This window comes from Cydia splendana, chromosome Z (genome assembly GCF_910591565.1).
Source record: "Cydia splendana chromosome Z, ilCydSple1.2, whole genome shotgun sequence".
Taxonomy (NCBI): domain Eukaryota; kingdom Metazoa; phylum Arthropoda; class Insecta; order Lepidoptera; family Tortricidae; genus Cydia; species Cydia splendana.
Window position 1 is genome coordinate 30,573,056 of NC_085987.1, and position 21,552 is coordinate 30,594,607.

General features: G+C 40.0%; 1 protein-coding gene across 1 annotated transcript in view; it reads left to right on the top strand.

Annotated features, from left to right (window-relative positions):
- The first annotated feature begins 4,898 nt into the window (after positions 1-4,898).
- LOC134804878 (uncharacterized) overlaps positions 4,899-21,552 on the top strand; it is a 34,460-nt gene continuing 17,806 nt past the window's right edge. The window contains exons 1-2 of the mRNA XM_063778185.1: positions 4,899-5,051; positions 6,797-6,849. Of these exons, the coding sequence (XP_063634255.1) occupies positions 5,006-5,051; positions 6,797-6,849 (99 nt within the window). The 5' untranslated portion in view covers positions 4,899-5,005. The remainder of the gene's footprint in view (positions 5,052-6,796; positions 6,850-21,552) is intronic.

Genomic DNA, 21,552 nt, shown 5'->3' on the forward strand with positions numbered 1-21,552 from the left:
GATGTCGTCAATTTGGAAAGTGTTTCCTACAAAGCCTTAAGCCTTGAGCTGCAGTTCCACGTGTATCAAGAACTCTCGAGCATTGTAATGTAACGCATTTTAAAGAAAAGCTAATACCAGTTTTTCTAATATTTTTTGGTTTGTTTTGACAACCCGACGTGTTGACGACTTTTGAAATTGTCATGTCAAAGTTGACAAAAATCTTTTTAATTAAATGTATTAAAACCTCCATACATGAACCCAATGATAAAGACGCAAATAATTTTACGATAGTTGTCTCAGTTTTTTACCCTCGTACCACGACATGCCTTGTACCACGTGCGTTAGCGATATGAGTAACGACAATTACGCAGTACACCCACTACATTGCGAGTGCGAATTTTGGAAATTTAATTGAGCAGTCAATTTACATAATTACGATTTGCTAATACACGCAAACAACTGCTAATGGATTATATTATTACCAGTTTTAATAAAAGCCCACAGGCCGGTAACACATTGTATATAAAACAATAAACATTTAAGGTATCAATAATATCATATTAAAGATATAACATATCAAATTTAACCTTTAAATAATAAATGTATAGTACAAATTAGATCATTACAAAAACTGGACAAGTTATAATTGGGTGCTTTAAGTTATTGTGGATGAAATGAAACTTTCTTATCAGTTTTTGAAGCACAACGACAGCCATTACGAGTTAGTGTGGTGAAAATATTAGGTACCTATTTATGGTCACGTAATTTTAGGAAGTTGAAATTCCAAAGTGTATACTTACTCTCCCAGAATGTTGAATTCTTATAATGTTGAAATATTTAAGTTTAATTCCCATTTAATTATATATTATGTACGTAAAAGCAGGGCACCAAGAATGGGGCCAGCATACTGGTGAGCACACGAATGCGAGCTAATCGTGCAGTGCAACGCAACTAGTTGCGACCAATCGCGCGCGTGATGCAAACTCATCACCCAATCGCGTTGTGCCACGTCATGGTGCTCACCAAACGAGAATGTTCGTTCGGAATTATATGAACAGGCCTATCTTTACTTATGAAGTCGTTGTTTATTCTCAAAAGGTTGACTTTGTGACGTTGTCTGAAAGTATACATTTTGGGATTTAAATTTAGGAGAATTCAACTTTCTGTTCCTAGTGATTGGCATGTTTCACCTTCGTGGAAGACGGCCCTTGTGCACCCTGGGCCTAAAAAGGGCGATAGAGCGGACCCATCGAATTACAGGCCTATCGCTATCACCTCCCTTCTTTCTAAGGTCATAAAAGAACCTAGAAGAACACGATCTGATCAGCGACCGCGAATAGATATGGCTTTCGCCACGGTCGCTCGATTGGTGATCTTCTAGTGTATCTCACACACCGCTGGGCTTCCAACTCATTCCCTACAAAAATATAAATTACATATGATCTTTAGGGGAAACTCTCTACAAGTCTACAAGTATTTTATTTTTCAAGTTTCCGGCGAGCTCATTTTACCTACAATCTAAAACCTCATTATCTAGGTATAGGTCTTACCTTTAGACAGTTTTACAAAAATGCTACAATTATAAGTATTTTTAGGATTCGGACCCAGAATTCCGTACGCCCCTTTCGCAGCAAGCACCCATCATATTGACTACACTTTGAGTTATTTCTTGTTATCATCAGCGAATTGTATGTCACAATTTTATTTGCCGCCCCTAATTTTTTGCTGCTCTAGGCCCGGGAGTACTGGGGTCATTCTTCGATCTGGTGTAAATCGCTGTCGCTCGCGTTTTTCGGTACCAAACGAAGTTGGATCTTTACCGTGTCTTATACTAATTATAAGTAGTAAATAAAAAAATATCAATACAGGCCGTTTTCTATTTCACGATATCTTAAGAAGATCTATGTTTTTTAAGGCTCCAAAGGGTCAAAATGTCACTACCAACGCGTGTCGCCTGGCCAGATTTCATCAAAACATGAGCTAAAAGTCAATTTAAATGTAACTTTATGGCTAGTATTTACTAAGTGCCTAAAACTATATTGGTTAGTTCATTCATTATTGATTGCACAAATTAAATTGTGTCGTACAGAACTAAAAGGCAACATCGAACTTTTCCGGCCTCGCGGTACCGTCATTTCCGTGGATGCTACTTGCACATAGCTGTCCAATAGAAGGCCGTGCTGAGATCCTGCCGCTGCCCCCGCGCGCCCTTCGTCGCCTAGCAATCGACAGTTCCGAACACACTTCAACATTTGTGCCCGCATGTATTTTATTTTTAAATAATAAGTCGATTACCATGGTTTCGTCCAAAAATAATTGTCAGTTCCGTGTGTCGTATATCTCGGTAAGTGAAAATCATTTTAATACGAATCCTATTTGATATGATTACTTATTTCAATTGTTATGATGTCATTGGAAGAATGTTCTGGAACATTTATTATGTTTAGGGTTATGAGACAAAAAGATAGCTTTTATCATTACCGTGGTAGTCATTACCACAGAACCACGGTATTTTTCGACCACGGTAATGACTATTCTTCCACGGTAAGAACTTGAAACGCTTTTTTTATTGTTTATGTTCTCTTTTAACAAAATTTTCCGAAGGAGACTTATTTTTTCTTTGTTGTATTTTATTCATATACTATAATATTTCACTTAAAGTGAGAAAAATATATAATTATTTATATGGTGAAAATGATTATTTGTCATTACCATGTATTAACGCCATACTAAGCACATTAAATGTCATCACCATGACACTTTAGAATTGCGAGGTCCATATCTTCGCAGATAAGTTTCACAGAAAGGGACCAAGACGTTTTTCAACATCCTTGTATCCTAAACATTTGATTATGGTCAAACAAATACCTAAAATAAATATTTTTTAACTTTTTACCGTGGACTCGCCAATTTACACGGAAGAATGACCCACTGGGCCCTATGGCAAATCTGCCACTGAATCTCCACTTGGCCCGTTTTTCCCTGGAGTTTAAATTAGATAGAGATAAGAGAATTTTATTTGCATCCAAGTACCTAGCTACACTTTCATATCTTAGGTAATACCTTTAAGATTTCAATTAGAGCTTTAAGAGCAATTCTTGTAGGTATATATATTTATTTATTTATATATTTCGGGGATCTCGGAAACGGCTCTAACGATTTCGATGAAATTTGCTATATGGGGTTTTCGGGGGCGCAAAATCGATCTAGCTAGGTCTTATCTTGGGAAAACGCGCATTTTTGAGTTTTTATATGTTTTCTGAGCAAAGCTCGGTCTCCCAGATATACAGAGTGATCAATCCAAATGGGTCAGTATGGAGAAGTCAGAAACTATAAGAGATAGCGAAATCTGTTCTTAGGAACCATGGCTTCGATTTTAGATTTAATAATAATGGCATTCAATTTTTTTTTAATCTATCGTACATAACCGGGATTCGAACCTGGTCAATATTCTTGTTGTTTGTTTGTATGGCAACTTTTAAACGGTGCGTGATAGGTGGGGGGTGCTCGACCAAATATCATAGAGGGCCCCGAGACAAAACAAACTACATTAAATAAAATTCAAAATGGCCGACTTTTTTTAATTTTTTCAAGTTGGTCCGAGCGCGCTGAGATTTGGCATGCGGCGAGCCTGGGGGCCCAAGATTACCATGTCAAAAAAAATTTGGAAAAATCCAAAATGGTGGCGGACACGGGCAAAGTCAAATTTCCAAGTAGGTTAAGCGAGCCCGAAGGGCGAGTTTCAGGCCGGAAGGCCGAAGACCGACCCCGGCGGAGGGCCGAAGGCCCGGAGCCTCCACCTCGACTCCCAAAACGCGACTCCCAATAGGAAAAGTGTTGGGTCGTGTTTAAGCTCCAACTTCCCCCTCTCGTGTGACGCTTCGGGCCTTCGGCCCTACGCGGAGCTCGGCCTTCGGCCTTCGCAAGCCTCGACGCTTCGCCGTCGGGCATTCGGCCCGCCGGCTTCGCTCATCAAGACAGTTGACTTGGTAGAACGCTTGGAAGCACCACATTCACGCAGCTCGGCCTCCAGCCTCGCGTTTTGGGAGTCGGGGTGGAGGCTCCGGGCCTTCGGCCTTCCGCCGGGGTCGGCCTTCGGCCTCCCGGCCTGAAGCTCGCTTAACCTACTTGGAAATTTGACTTTGCCCGTGTCCGCCGCCATTTTGCATTTTTCCAAAAAAAATTTTTGACATGGTAATCTTGGGCCCCCAGGCTCGCCGCATGCCAAATCTCAGCGCGCTCGGACCAACTTTAAAAAATTAAAAAAAAGCCATTTTGAATTTTTTTTATGTAGTTTGTTTTGTCTCGGGGCCCTCTATGATATTTGGTCGAGCATCCCCCACCTATCACGCATCGTTTAAAAGTTGCCATACAAACAAAGAACAAGAATATTGACCAGGTTCGAATCCCGGTTATGTATGATAGATTTAAAAAAAATTGAATGCCATTATTATTAAATCTAAAATCGACGCCATGGTTCCTAAGAACAGATTTCGCTATCTCTTATAGTTTCTGACTTCTCCATACTGACCCATTTGGATTTATCACCCTGTATATCTTATACCTTTAAACGAGCAATTCATGTATGAATATGTACTTATTTCTACATATATATATATTGGGGATCTCGGAAACGGCTCTAACGTTTTCGATGAAATTTGCTATTTATAAATCGATCTAGCATGATCTTATCTCTGGGAAAACTCGCGAGTTTGAGTTTTTATGTTTTCCGAGCAAAGCTATACTAGGTCTCCCAGATATTTATTTCTAAAACGTGTTGATGTTATCGTACAGGCTTATAAATTGCTATAAATTATTACTCGTTTTAATTTTCTTGGTCATTAAATTATTTAATTGAATACGAGTAGGTACTAATGTTATACCAATAGGAAATGAAAAATTTTACGTAATTAGGTACTTACACATTTATTTATCCAACGCAAACTTATTTTTACGTTTACGCAAAATATTTCTGAATTCTACAGTCTACCTTTATTAGGTACCTATACTTATTATTGGAATCATGTCGGCCGTGTACACACATCCTTTTTTTTTAATTCTAACATTATGTAAGTACCCTAATTAAAATGATTTAATTATTATAATATTTTTAGTTAGTATAAATATAAATGCAATAAATAGTATTTTAAATGGGCTTGATTCTTTTATGAGAAATCAGGTAGCCATAGCCACCGCGGTGCACATAAGAAACAATGCTGTTTCACAGCTTACGTTTTAAGGCCAAAACATTCATTATCATAGTATTTGGGAACTAATTTATCAAAATATTTTTTTTATCTAATTTGATGCCTATAAGATATAATTTACAGTAGCTACATATGGTGTTACCGCTGGAGTGACGAAGTCGAAAAAGACCTGTCCGCCCTCGGAATACCCAACTGGCGCGAAGTGGCGCAGAATAGGGCAGAGTGGCGCTCTCTCGTGTCAGAGGCCAAGATCCTCTTTGGATCGCTGAGCCAGTGATGTATGTATGTATGTAATGTACATTACCGCCCCAGGGCGGGATTAAGGACAAAACCTGCCTATGTCAAAATTTTAAAGAACCATATACAGGGTGATTCAGGAGACGTGAGCAGGACTAACACTGTGCATTTCCTAAATTATAAGCAACTGTTTCGTATCAGTATTAGTGAGGTTAACGTTAATTTTGTAGTCGTGTTGAAAAAAAAAGTTATTAATTTATTTACGACATGCATGGTCACCCTAAAATTAGAATAAGTACTAAACTACCGATATTCTGTGTCAAATTGAATGTCATCACTGTCATCACGATCTGGTTACTTTTGAAAACTCGTATCTCATTCATGTTTGTCAGTTTATTTTCTTCGTAATCAAAATGCTGTCATTACGGTTAAAGAGGTTTTATGTTTATTAATTAGGTCTTGTGTTTTGTCCTCACCAAAAAGTAAGGCCCCGTTCGCACGGCAGCTTTTTCAACGCGCGTTAAAAAAGCGATTGAATGACGCAAATGGATAACCATGTATGTATTCACACGAAGGCGGTTTTTAAGCGCGGCGCTTTATTATCGAGCACTGTTCGATTTTCGGCGTTGAGCGTTGGCGTCAAATTGAATAGAGCATACGGAACTCCGTGTATCTGTTCTCACAAGCGTTAAAAAAGCGCCGGCGCTGCTGTCAGTTGGCTGTCAAGTGTCAATTTTTGGTGTCAATCGTCAAGATTATTATTCGTTTCACCTTAAAAATGTCAACTTATGCTTACAAATTCCTGAAATATTCAAGCTATATTCAAACAATACGTCGTAAATAGCAAATAAAGTATGGCTTTGCTGAAATGCGTACGTGGCAGTACGACTCACAAGTGATTTTTAAGCGTTCATATGAACACAAATATTGGAAACGGTAAAAAAGCGCCAACGTCGGGTTTTAACGCAACGCTTTTTAAGCTGTCGTGCGAATGGGGCCTAAATAAATAGGAAAAAGTGTGGTTGTTTCACCTAAATACGACGGTGATCGATCAATTATCAGTTACTGAGTGTGCAGGATTAGTCCTGCTCACGTCTCATGAATCATCCTGTATATGTACTTACTGTAAAACGTTGTACAATACACGTACGAAAAAGTAATTAGCAACTCGTGTCCATTTAAAACACTTCCCTCCTCGGTTTTTCACTTATATCTTGGAAACTTGGAAAAAACATTATGACTACCTTTGGTCGCGTTTCAATTTATCGCCACTCGTTGCGAATTTCCTATTTTTCGCACTTGTATCGTAATGTACCTACTATTTCGTATTCTGTTAAAGCTAATATGCCTTCTGGTATCCGATCTTACAGTACTGATAGACAGAAGCGTTACTGATCGCACGCTCCCAGATTGGTACCATGTGGTAAGTATTTTTTTTTTGTGGATAATGTCATAAATCCGAATAGGGCGGCCATACCTAACATAAGAAAAGTCTGCAGCGATTTTGATAGCCGACGCAGTGCCACAGAAGAAATAATAGTACTACCATACAGAAAGGACACTTCCTACAAACCCGAAGTTTGACAGCGGTTCAGGGTCGAATCATGCTATCCCTTTCTAATATATGGCACTATCCCTTTCGGCTATTTAGGGTTGTCAAAATTCAAGTGATTATCTGTGGTCGTGCACGCAAAAGGAAGTCAAGTGGTGCCAACCCTAATAATTGCTCGGAGCAATGCTGAGCCGAACGGTGCCGAGTTCGACCGAAGTCAGGAGTGTCTCCCCACTGGCAGTGCAAGTGTTATTTATACGTCATCATTTTATAGAAGTTTGACGTTTAAAATAACACTTGCACTGTCTACCGAAATCTCTGCAAATTTTTCTTGGTCTAATAGACCGCGAGCCACGAACAGATTTCCATGACCAATCGCCTCCCGGGTGATAACTCGTATATTGGTTAACGGCTATGTATGATGATCCCTCATGGATGTCAGCTGGCGCTCCGTTGGTGGGTTGAAGAATGGCAGCCACCGAAACATGTAAAAATATAAAATCAATTTTGTCATCTCTTCCCGTTTGATCTTCTAGTTTAGATGTTATTATAAATAAAAAAACCGTCAGCCGGTTGTATAGCGGTGGAAAGACCGTCAGCTACTTGCATAAACATGTAAAAAAATAAGCGCTGTCCTTTTTTATTATAGTAATAACTGAATCATGAAACTTTGCATGTAGGATTTCATCAGGCATTTCACTAAACGCCTTATGGATTTGCGGACATGATCAACTGACGGTCTTTCCACCGCGATACAACCGGCTGACTATTTTTTTAAATCATAATATCATCAAACTATCATCTGACAAATTATCAAGCGGGAGGCGATGACTGACGATATTTGCTCCTGGACCGCGGTCTATAACTTTGATGTGATTTCATTTGACAGTGAAAAGGCCCCAGTACACAGTGGTCAAGGATGGTCAATGACCATGACAAGCCGCTGCAATGGGCGATTGTGTGAACGACACGATTCCTTTGAAGTGCCATAAAAAGCGACACCTTACCGATTGCGCACCCTGATAGACAACTGATGGCCAGTCGTCCGCCATTGTATACCATTTGCCCCCTGTACACAATGGCGATGGCTTGTCATGGACCATCCTTGACCACTGTGTCTGAGGCCTAAATGATTCAATCCACACACTTTCATTTGCCTACTAGAATCTTGACTAGAGCTGGGACATGCAGGCAAAATGCGTAAGGTACCAAAAGTGAAAATACCAGGTTTACGAGTACCTACTATGACCCCCAATAGGCAATTTACATGTTTACCGTGCTGAAATGTCTTACAAATAAGGGTTATTTATGCAAATATCGACTTTTTATTAGTAGGGATCGGACGTATCGTGGCGTTTTGAGTCAAGGCCATTAATCAACTGACATACTTAGGTACCTATTAACAATGTAAAAATTATCTCCATTATTTTTCGATCCAACAGACACCTTGACGACCGTCTGTTAATAAAATTTTATTTTACCTACTTAAAGTAATGGTAAGAATGTAATGTGAAGTAATGGGACCCGGGTATGTCCTTAAACTACCTACGTCCAAGACCACCGGTGGACGGGCAGCAGCGTCCTTCAAATTCGGTGTACTCGACTGCGATCGCCAACCCGCCTGCCAAGCGTGGCGATTATGGCATTCACCCCCCATCATGCAGAGCACAATAAAACTACGGCCTCGAGGTTCCGGCGACCCCCGGTGCTCTGGCTATTGTAGCAGTCAGGGCATTGGCGGGGTCAGGGGTGCTAAGAATCTCCGGCAAATATCCAGCTACCCGCCCCGACGACGACTAGACTGGCCCTGGTAACACACAACATACGCACTATGAGGACTGACGAAAAGATCTGCGAGCTGGAAGAGGAACTGAGCAGGTTACACTGGAACATTGTAGGGTTATGCGAAGTCCGTAGAGAGGGGGAGGACACGACAACCCTGAAGTCTGGTAACTTGCTCTACCACCGGGAGGGCGACCAACAGTCCCAAGGTGGTGTCGGGTTTCTCGTTCACAAGTCCCTCGTAAACAACATAATAACCATCGACAGTGTGTCGAGCAGGGTGGTATACCTAATACTCAGAATATCCAAAAGATATTCGCTGAAGGTCATTCAGGTATACGCACCGACCTCGTCACACTCCGATGATGAAGTAGAGGCTATGTATGAGGACGTAAGTAGGGCCATACATACTTCTAAAACCTACTATACTGTTGTTATGGGGGACTTCAACGCAAAGTTGGGCAAGAGAAGCGGTGATGAGTTGAGAGTGGGGCAATTTGGGTATGGGCAACGGAACCCTAGGGGTCAGAGGCTGGCCGACTTTCTGGAGAGAGAGGAACTCTTCATGATGAACTCTTTCTTCCAGGAGCCGCCTCACAGGAAATGGACCTGGATGAGTCTTGACGGTTCCACGAGAAACGAGATAGACTTCATCATGACCGACAAGAAACGGATATTCAGTGAAGTCTCTGTGATTAACAGGGTAAAGACCGGTAGTGATCACCGAATCGTAAGAGGCTCACTAAATATAAATATTAAACTTGAAAGGTCCAGCCTAACGGCCTGGCCACGACATTGGTCTAAAGCGACTGGCGGGGCGGCTGGCGGCGCGGCAAACGCGAGCGACCGCCAGGCATGCCACGTACTTTCAGTAGCGGCGGCAGCGACTAGGAGCGGCTGGCACGTAGACGTATTTAAAAAGTTATTTTCTTCAAAAGTGGCACTTCAGTGCCTAGAATATATTTAATTGTTTGTCAATGAGTGCATGGGCTAAATACAGGACGACAAATTTATATACATCGTTTAGTATTTTATATATTGTCATATAGAAAGCACCCAGAAAAAAGACGAGTACACAAGAATGAGTGTGGTTTTTTTATGTGTCACATAAAAAAACTAACTTCGAGACCTTTCCGAGTGCACACTGGCACTAACAATGTTAAAAACGGTTTAAATTCATGAAAAACCTTAATTTGGCAATAACTCGAAATCCGTGCCACTTTTACTGGGGTCATGTTAAGTTGGTTTGGGTCCTCTTGGCTTGGTCTACCTCCAGTGTCACTGTGACATGTCACTTATGGGACATCCTGTATAAGCCTCCACGTAGCTGCTGGCGTACTCCACGCCTTCCTTACTTGGAACATCCATCCCTTTACATTTGAGACTTGATGAAATTGGCCGTTTCTAACAAAGGCAAAGGGACGTTCAAAGGAGCTCGATGGAGAAGTGACCACAACCCGGACCCAGTCTTCACAACAAAAGCAATAGACGGTACCCCAGTGGCCGCCGCGGCCAGCTAGTATGCCAGCTAGCTGATTTCCCACATTCTCAACACCGCCCAGTATTAGTTGTCATAGGTCTGAAAATACCGTTGGTTGAGTCGTATCCCGCCTAACACCACCTCGCGGGTGTTTGCTTATGCTAATGACCTGACCCTTGTGACACAAGAAGACAGCTTGGAAATGAAACAAAATACCCTGGAAAAGGACCCAGGTCCTAATATTTATTAGATGACTATTTCTCTCGGTAGCGTTTGTGCCCCAGCACTTCCAAGACCGAGGTGTCCATCAAAGAGCGTTACTACTACAACATTAAACTAGGGAAATTAAGGGATATTTAGTGAAAATAGCTGTTTATTTATACAACTAGTGTGTACTTATACTGTATTGTTCTAAATATAATAGTAAACTTTGAAGTGCTTATTGCTCACCAAAATAATTAAACTATGTATAAAAAACTGTAAAATCGAAAAAGCCGGTTTTATGAAAGTTAAAACCCGGTTTTTGCAATTGGCTGTAACCCCGGATTTTCCGGTTTTTTCGATTTCGGTGAAGCTGACAAAGCTGAAACGGGAAGATGGCAGCATAGCGTCGAGCAAAGCGGAGGTTTTAGGCGAGATCGAGAGGTTCTATGGACAGTTATACACTTCGATCGCAAAGCCCGTTGACAGCTTGTTAGGAGATCCAAGAGCCAAGCTGTCCCGACATTATACCGAAGATATCCCGGACATCAGTCTGTACGAGATTAGGATGGCCCTGAAGAAGCTTAAGAACAACAAGGCGCCGGGCAAAGACGGAATCACTTCAGAGCTTCTGAGAGCGGGTGGAACACCGGTACTTAAAGTCCTCCAGAAGATCTTTAATTCCGTCTTGTCTGAGGGAAAAACGCCTGAAACGTGGAATAGAGGCGAGGTGGTGCTGTTTTTTAAAAAAAGGTGATAACAGCCTATTAAAGAACTACAGACCCATCACGCTTCTGAGCCATGTATATAAGCTGTTTTCAAGGGTCATCACGAACCGTCTCGAACAACGACTTGATGACTTTCAGCCTCCCGAACAAGCCGGTTTCCGAAAAGGCTATAGTACCATAGACCACATCCATACGCTGCGGCAAGTTATACAGAAGACCGAAGAGTATAACTTGCCATTATGCTTAGCGTTTGTGGACTATGAGAAAGCCTTCGATTCGGTGGAAACATGGGCGGTGCTTGAGTCTCTTCAGCGATGTCATATTGACTATCGGTACATCGAAGTGTTGAAGTGTTTGTATAGTAACGCCACCATGTCGGTCCGAGTACAGGAGCAGAGCACGAAGGCGATTCCATTGCGAAGAGGTGTAAGGCAGGGAGACGTTATCTCTCCGAAACTGTTTACTGCCGTAATGGAAGACGCCTTCAAGCTCCTGGAATGCCAAGGACTTGGCATCAATATCAACGGCGAAGTCGGCGAATACATCACTCACCTTCGGTTTGCCGACGATATCGTGGTCATGGCAAAGTCGATGGAGGAACTCAGCATGATGCTCGATGACCTCAACCGAGTTTCACAACGGGTGGGCTTGAAAATGAACATTGACAAGACGAAACTTATGTCAAATGCCAATGTTGTGCCCATCCCAGTCTCTGTTGGGAACTCGGTACTCGAAGTCGTGGACTCGTACATCTACCTAGGACAAGTAGTCCAATTAGGTAGGTCCAACTTCGAGAAAGAGGTCAACTGCCGGATTCAACTCGGTTGGGCAGCGTTCGGGAAACTACGTAATGTCTTTTCGTCCGACATACCTCAGTGCCTCAAGACGAAACAAGGCCCCAACGTTATCTGTTCACTTTGACGGCGCAGCAACTAGAATCACTTCTCTCTCCTCGCTCTTTTAAAAATGCCATTTGTCAAAAAAGGACAACCATACTGTTGACAAGATGAACTTCAAATCAAAGTGTTGCCTTTTTTGGTGCATCCAGGCTGTGTATGTGTGCGTAAAAGCGTGTATGTGTGCTCTTTTAGGGATGTAAAAAGTCGATTTTAACCATGTTATATATCGATAAACGCTACACAGCGGAACGAAATAGCTATTAATTGAAGCTTCAATATCTTCGTTAAACATAAACATAATTGAAATGCTAATGAATAATAAATATATAAGGATATAATAAAATAATTCAATTATTGCGGAACACATATTTTAGTAGGTACTTATGTATTTTAATTAAATATCTGAACTTTCCTTTCGTTCCCTGCTGGGGCGTGACGATAAAATTGTGATCTGATAACCACAATAAAGAATAAAAGCGTTTTTGTTCATTTTAGGTATCGTTAAACCCTTGAAGTAAAATTAAAATTGCAAGAAATGTCGATAGTTTATCGATATGACTTTATCGACATGGGTACAGCAAGGTGGTGTTAAATTGTTAATCGTACACTAAATCAATTTTTTAACAAGCAGATACGTCTGCGAGCGATATTCCAAATTTTATATTAAAGGAAAAAATGGAAAAAGTTACGCTTCCGGCAGGACTTGAACCCGCATCCTCCACAATCCGTGTGTTGCTCTTAACCAATTGAGCTACGGAAGCCCTACCAGGACATCGCAAATCTTTCCATTCCTTTCTTTATGTACCGAAAGACAATTACCGTTAAAAGATGCCGTTAAAAGATGTAATTGTCTTTCGGTAGATGTCGCTATACGCCACCCCAAAGGCGTGTTTACATAAAGAAAGGAATGGAAAGATTTGCGATGTCCTGGTAGGGCTTCCGTAGCTCAATTGGTTAAGAGCAACACACGGATTGTGGAGGATGCGGGTTCAAGTCCTGCCGGAAGCGTAACTTTTTCCATTTTTTCCTTTAATATAAAAAAATCGTACACTAAACAAAAGTGGTAACAGTGACAGCTCGCTTTGACGTCATCTCTAAATATTATAAATCTATGAGACGAAAGTCTTTAATCAATGTGTGTTACCAGTGATGACTTACGGCTCCGAAACGTGGTCTTTCACTATCGGCCTCATCTCAAAACTCAAAGTCGCTCAACGAGCTATGGTCGGAGTTTCTCTGCGTGATCGAATCAGAAATGAGGAGATCCGTAGACGAACTAAAGTCACCGACATAGCCCACCGGATTAGCAAGCTGAAGCGGCAATGGGCGGGCCACATTGCACGCAGAGAAGATGGCCGATGGAGTCGAAAAGTGCTCGAGTGGAGACCACGGACTAGCAAGCGCAGCGTAGGACGTCCACCCACAAGATGGACAGACGACCTTGTTAAGGTCGCCGGAGGACGCTGGATGCGGGTCGTTTCCAACCGGTACGAATGGAGGTCCAAGGGGGAGGCCTATGTTCAGCAGTGGACGTCTTATGGCTGAGATGGTGATGATGATGATGATGATGAATAGTAAGAATGGAGGAACAAGGTGATGAAAATTTCATATTTGTTTTATTTCAAAAATTAACGTCCGTACTTTTAAATACTCGACAAACCAAAAGTCGTCCATTAAAAATAACTGTCTCTAATGGCTCAATTGGCTGCGTCAGCGCTGGGCCAGCGAGATGGCCATGCGATGGTTTGTACGCAACTACACGATGGCGACATTCAGTTGTGATCTATCCGGTTTCCAAGATGGACGTGGAAGCATAAGCATTTGCAGCAATATCTATACGCCACATACCTATATTTTCAAGTAATTAAATGGCGTAGAAGCTGCAGGAGTTTTTCATGATACCTACTTCCCGAAAAAAATGAATGTTAGAATTTTTAAAGGTTTTTTTTTTATTTCATGTTAACTTATAATTTGCGTAAATTATTTTAGAGCATTTTTATTTAATTTTGTTACTAGCTTACCAACATAGCTGTGCAATGTAGGTACTTACTATGTATAGTTAGATATGTATCTAATATTCATTTATTTAACTATTAGTATGTATATTTATATTTATTTATTTAAATTGTAAATGTACTGTCTGCGTAAATTTCCTATTCCTTCATTACAGCTTGGCAAAAAAGAGTACAAATTAAAAAGTGGCAACACTGTATCCCAACAAACAAAAATTCCTCTTGTATTGGCTTATATTGCCAAAAATAATATTCTTATATGAGCCATATTATCGCTAATAAGGGTGCATTTGGGCACAAATTATAAGGACAATTACCGTATATCCCCCTTGTAGTTGCTTTATTGTAAGCTTTCTTAATCTTGTACGTGCTTTATTATGACATGCAACAAAGAAGTCCAACTTATAATGGCAAGGAAAGCGCTCTTAAAAAGCTAATCCATACTAATATTTTAAATGCGAAAGTGTGTCTGTCTGTCTGTCTGTTACCTCTTCACGCTTAAACCGCTTAACCGATTTTGATGAAATTTGGTATATAGATAGTTTGAGTCCCGGGGAAGGACATAGGGTAGTTTTTATCCCAGAAATCCCCCTTTAAGGGGGTGGAAGTTTGTATGGGGAATCAATAACCGCTGAACCGATTCGGTTGATATTTGGTATACAGATAGTTTGAGTCCCGGGGAAGGATATAGAATATTCTAGAACATTCGAAAGTATTCTGGAATGTTCCACAATGATCTAGAATGTTCTCGAATATTCGACAACATTCCAGAATGTTCAGAAATGCTGTCGAATGCTCTCGAATACTCTCGAATGGTCTGGACTGTTCTAGAAATGTCTAGCCACCGAGACCCGAGACGAGACGGCTTCGAATGTTTCAGAATATTCCACAACATTCGAAAGTATTCTGGAATATTCGACAACATTCGAAAGTGTTCTGGAATATTCCACAATGATCTAGAATGTTCTCGAATATTCGACAACCTTCCAGAATGTTCTGAAATGCTGTGTAATGCTCTCGAATACTCTCGAATGTTCTAGAAATGTCTAGCCTCCGAGACCCAACACCTCACCAGGTACAAATTTTTGTAGGTATATACAGGGTGAAATTTAATTCACTGGCCAAATTGAAACACCCGAAAGAACTCGAAAAAATATTAAACACGTGTTTTTTCTTTTAATACCGCTCAGTACATTTTTTTCGAAATAACCCATCATCAAGTTGTCCTAAAAACCTCGTACGTTATGGTGAACCGACAACTACCCATTACACCCGCTTCTCTCTTATCAGTTAAGGTCATTGACACCCCGCCCCTCCCGCTGTTTGCAATAGCGTCACCAATTATGAACCCTATTGCAGCGAGATAAGACGCTTACCTACATAAGTTGCTAATTTTTCCTTCATACTTTAACGGGCTTAGAGCCGTCAAAATGCAAAGGCAACCCATTTTTAATCTAAAATATTATTTCTGACTAATGATTATTAACAAAACGTCCGTGGCTTAAAAACAATGAGTAAAAACTAGGTCAGGAATCTTTGCATTCAGGCGTATTTAAAAAATTGAATCATCTTATGTACTTACATTTGATTAAAAGTCGACGCAATTAACGAAAGTCCCACGAGATGGTACTCTTGGATTCAATCCTTGTCTGCGAAGGCGTGGAACTGATTCCATTTCGTATAATCTTTGTGCACCACGTAAACACTCACCACTTAATAAATAACACCATACCATTTCCTAATATTCCCGGTTCGAAAACATTTTTTTAAACCTTAGTACGCGCGCGATTATTATTTTAAGGTTGGCGAGTGACGAGTGACTAATCATTTATGCTTACCGTTATGTTTACCGCTAGCGCGGAATGGTTTAGACTACCCTCGAAATTGATAAACCTGCCTACCATCGCCAACACTAACTAGGTGGACCCTATTGCAACGATTATAAGGTTTAGTGAAGGTCAGATAAGGGTTTTGCTGATGTTGTTGTTAAAACCTACTATTAGGTTTGTTTACATTTGTGGTAATAGGGTGACCACGACTCGTGGAAAGTATTTAAAAATTGAAAAATGAAAATTAAAAAAAAATGTACTCTTTTTTTTCGCTTAATAGATTCCTTAAGTGTAACCTTGTGCCTGGAATGAATATGGCCAGTGATTTAAATTTCACCCTGTATTTATTTAAACATTATTGCACAAAATACAAAGAAAATGTACAAATGGCGGACTTAATGCCTAAAGGCATTCTCTACCAGTCAACTATAGCCAACCATAACTTCAACTACTCCCACTTCTTCAACTTCAACTTCTCCAACCTTTTCAACTTCTTCAACTTTAACTTCTCCAACTTATTCAACTTCAACTTCTCCAACCTTTTCACCTTCAACTTCTCCAACCTTTTCAACTTCTCTAACTTCAACTTCTCCTACTTCTTCAACTTCAACTTCTAAAACCTTTTCAACTTCAACTCCTACTTCTTCAACTTCAACTTCTTCAACTTCTACTTCTTCAACTTCTACTTCTCTAACTTCAACTTCTCCAACTTCTTCAACTTCTACTTCTATAACTTCAACTTCTCCTACTTCTTCAATTTCAACTTCTTGAATCTTTTCAACTTCTTCAAATTCAACTTCAAGTTCAACTTCTCCAACTGATTGATTGATTGATTGATTGATAATCAACCTCTCCTACTTCTTCAACTTCAACTTCTTCAACTTCTACTTCTTTACCTTCAACTTCTCCTACTTCTTCAACTTCTCGAATATTTTCAACTTCTTCAAATTCAACTTCAAGTTCAACTTCTCCAACTCTAACTTCTTCATCTTTTTCAACTTCTCCACTTCTCCAACTTTTTTAACTTCTCCAACTTTCTCAATTTCTTTAACTTATTTATCTTCCTACTTCTTCAACTTCTACATCTTTTTAAATGGCAAAAATTAACAACTATCCAACTTCTTCAAATTCGAATTCTCCAACTTTTTCAAGTTCTTCAACTTCGACTTCTCCAACTTCTTCAACTTCAACTTCTCCCACTTTTTCAACTTCAACATCTCCTACTTCTTCAACTTCTCCAACCTTTTCAACTTCTTCAACTTCAACTTCTTCAAATTCAACTTTAACTTCTCCAACTCGAACTTCTTCAACTTTAACTTCTCCAACTTCAACTTCTCCAACTTTAACTTCTCCAACTTCAACTTCTTCAACTTCTCGAACCTCCAAGTTGGACTGGAGGTGGAAGTGATGCTAAGATACAAAAAATATGGTTGTTTGTAAAGGGAGCATTCCACGAGACTGTCGCTTACATAACGCAATTCTTCTAATACTTCTGGAAATGCTGAGTAAGCGATATTGGGTCAGGTAATATTTCATGACTTGGCTAACAAATTGGCAGTATATTCTCGAGATTCACGTATTTTATTGAGGTAGCTGCCATACAAGGCAAAAACGTTATGTAAGCGACAGCCTCGTGGAATGCCCCAAAGTCGGTTTACGGACGATAATTTTGCGTGATAACGTCATAAGAAAACATTACCATTACATTACGTAACGTTAGCATGGAGATCTGTCCACAACGTGACACTTTTTCGTGCATGCTACCGGTGTTCATCGATTTATAAGACGTTATTACGTCAAAATTAATTAATAAATAATAAAAAATAATATCTTAAATTCAAAAGGGCTCAAAAGACTTGTCGTTACAAATAAAGAAAGTTCGCATTTTTGACTAATTAGTCATCCATTTTGGGGGTGAAAAGAAGGATGTAATAAAAAGCAGATTTGTTTAAAAATTATGGTACCCAAATTACTAATTCCACGCAGACGAAGTCGCGGGCAAAAGCTATATATATCCATACTAATATTATAAAAGGAAGTCTGTCTGTCCGTCTGTTACCTCTTCGCGCTAAGAGCCGCTGTTTTGCCGTTATGAGTTTTACTCCCTTAAATCTGACGATAAGGAAACGTGTATAAGGGCTATTGCCCTTATTAATGCTTTCAATTTGATTCTTATAAGTATACTAGCTTTTGCCCGCGACTTCGTCTGCGTGGAGTTAGTAATCTGGGTAGCCTATTTTTACCCAATCTGCTTTTTAACGATTCCCCATACAAAATTCCACCCCCCTTTTCACCCCCTTATAGGTTGATTTTTGGGATAAAAATTACCCCATGTCCTTCCCCGGGACTCAAATTATCTCCATACCAAATTTCAACTATATCGGTTCAGCGGCTTAAGCGTGAAGAGGTAACAGACAGACAGACACACTTTCGCATTTATAATATTAAACTAGCTTTGCCCGCGACTTCGTCAGCGTGGAATTATTAATTTAGGTAGGTAGCTATTATTTTATTCAATCTGCGTTTTGTTGATTCCCCATACAAACATCAACCCTCTTTTCACCCCTTCAAAGGGTGATTTCTTGAATTAAAACTACCCTTTGTCCTTCCCCGGGACTCAAACTATCTCTATACCAAATTTCAACTAAATCGTGAACCAGCACCGGTGCTAAACCCCGCGGGCGGGACTGTTCCTATTGACAAAGTTTGTTGTGCAGTTGTTGTTAAGAAAAAATTCCACCCCTTTAAGGAATGATTTCTGGGATAAAAAGTATCCTATGTCCTACCCCGGAGTCAAACTACCCCTATACCAAATTTCAACTAAATCGGTTCAGCGGCTTAAGCGTGAAGAGGTAACAGACAGACAGACAGACACACTTTCGCATTTATAATATTAGTATGGATTACCCGAATATTTGCATATTTACTATGAAAACTGTGTGAGAATTCAATTTCATGGTAAAATGTGATAGGTATGCAGTGTGTTGTGTTATCAATGCGCCTTTGTATTTAAGCGGTTTTGTGCTAAAAATGCGGGTAATTATTTTGTCATGTTTTGAGCAAGGCCATTATAAGAGCAAAAGGAATTAGCACATCGTCTACAAATACTCTATAAGAGTTAAAACTTTATAATAGCAACAGGTGTTGCTTAATATGATTCGCCATTTTACATATATATGTCGGACCCTGACATCAGAAAGACGTATTGCAGCGTTATAGTTCATTATTTTAGACCCTGTATAAAATCGATTAGCAATGTTGAGCTACATGTTATTTGATTGTAACGAAATAAATAAAGTTGCGTAGAGAGTAACGCCGTCTATTGGCGCATTGTTGAAATAAAGTTGCGTAGAGAGTAACGCCATCTATTGGCGTATTGTTGAACTAAGATGATAGGTAGAAGGCTTTGGAACGTCGAGAGGTTTCTCTCGAGTGAGCGTAGGCACGAGTTGGCGTTTTTGTCGGTATGCTGGTAGACTGGTCGAGCAGGTTTGCCAACTTGACTGAGGCGGGAGCGGAGAGGCTCCGCCGCTGGTAGTTCTTCTGGATCGGACCGCGCTAGAGATCGGACATACTCGTTAGCCAACCTCGTGCCTAACTCGCTACGTTCCTGAAGGTTTATACCTGAAGGATTATTCTGATAGCTTATAAAAACCCGCGTTCTTTAACCATTTAGCTAAGTGTTTTATTTCAAGTGTTATTTTGATTTCTTATGTTTCATTAGAAGCTTACTTTTGTGAAATAAAGAAATGATGTGTTATGTGTTGTTTTAACTTGTTTTGAAAAGATTTGTCCCTCTGAGTTTGTTGCCGGTCCCATATAGGGCTAAATCTTCTCATGTTAGAGGCGTAGGGTTGGAGCCGGCCTAGTTTGACTTGAATAAAGATTTAAACGGTTTCTTTTTACTTTCATATCGCTCCCTTGAGTTAAACATAGCAATTAGTTCTTTTAAACATTTAGTACTGAAGTATAGTAGGCACTAGTATGGTTAACGAGTCCTAAGGTTTATTTCATGCACTGGTAGCATGGTAGCATACTGGTTTAGCTGTGAAGTAATACATCGAGATACTACCCCACGCGCCTACCGCCTTTGAGACCATCGTTAATCGACATCAGCAAGTGGGATAGATGCAGAGTTTCATGTATTGCTTGCACAGCCACCTGGGAGCGTGGTGTATTTCCGTGTGTTTTGGTGACCTACATTCCATAATCTGGACACGTGGTAATGGTAAGCTCACGTGTCTAACCTTAATTGAAAGGTGAGTGCAATTCATTATGTTATTTGGTGAGAATTATTGTGAAATTGTGAATTATGATTGAGGCAGTCTAGCATAACGGTTGTGACGTGACGTCATCTCTGGGATCGTTACGTTTCTTTGTAATCAATTTTTGTAATCCATTTAAATCGAAGCGATCTTGAGTTATTTTGATTTGAAATCCATACTGTTAATTAAAACCAAGTATTAGCTATCACGACGTGATATTATTTCATCGCTCACTTGTGAATCTACCCTCAATAATTGATTTTTCATGAAAATACAATTAATTTTTAAAATCCATTTAAATCTAAGTGATCTTAAGTTATTTTGATGTGAAATCCATATTGTTAATTAAAACCAAATATTGGCTGTCGCGACGTGATATTATTTCATCGCTCACTTGTGCTTCTACCCTCAAAAATATTTTTTTTTGAAAATACAATGCACCGTTAGAAATGGATCCTGCTGATTTGCCAATGCATAGGATTGTGTAATCCCTACCCTGTAACGTTTAGTAATTAATAAAATTGCGACAAATTACTGCCCGTAATGCCGTGATAGATCACAAATCGTGCATACTATGAAAGCATGAGCTACGCATATGAAAATTAATGTTACAGTGTGCTGCAACCTGAGCAGGGACAACTTACAGACGCCATCACACCTGTAACACAGAAGCAGCTGTGCAGTATCGTCTGTTCCGGAGATTTGGAAATAAAAGGACAGGTTTCGTTCCAATTGTTTATTAGTGAATTTTATTATGAGTGTAATGGCGAAGCATAACAGTCTAACGTAACTAATTAGCTGTCACTTTTCGTATTGGCCCATTTTACCGTGTTACTTATTTTTGGAACACATGTTTGTTTGTTCATAGAATGAAATAAAACGCACTCGTTGAAGTTTAAATTTTATTCTGAGATTTTTGAAGTCCCGTATACATTGGAAACATGTTTTTTTGTGTCTGCTACATTGCATTTAATAAACCTTTGCGTTTATCCTGCTTACATGATAAACCTGATGCCGTGCTAATGATGATTTCAGTAACAGCCAGCTATGTTAAACTACTTACATCGTGCATCTCGCCATCTGCCGCAGCAACGGCAACTGCAAGGCGGAAAGCATCAGCCTTCGTGCTTGGGTTGGACTTCACCACCACCTTTGACTGGGACGCGTGCATCATGCTTTATTAATCTGGTGAGCAGATCCCATTTTGTTGGGATTATTTTGAGAGGATTTACTTCTGCATAGAAGTTTTGAGCGAGTTTCTGTTGTTAAAGCTAAAGTAGAAAGCTGAGTTTCTGTTGTTAAAGCTAAAGTAGAAAGCTATCTTTAGTGATTTTGATCAGTGATGTTCAGTTTCAGTTGATCAGTTGACGCTGATAGT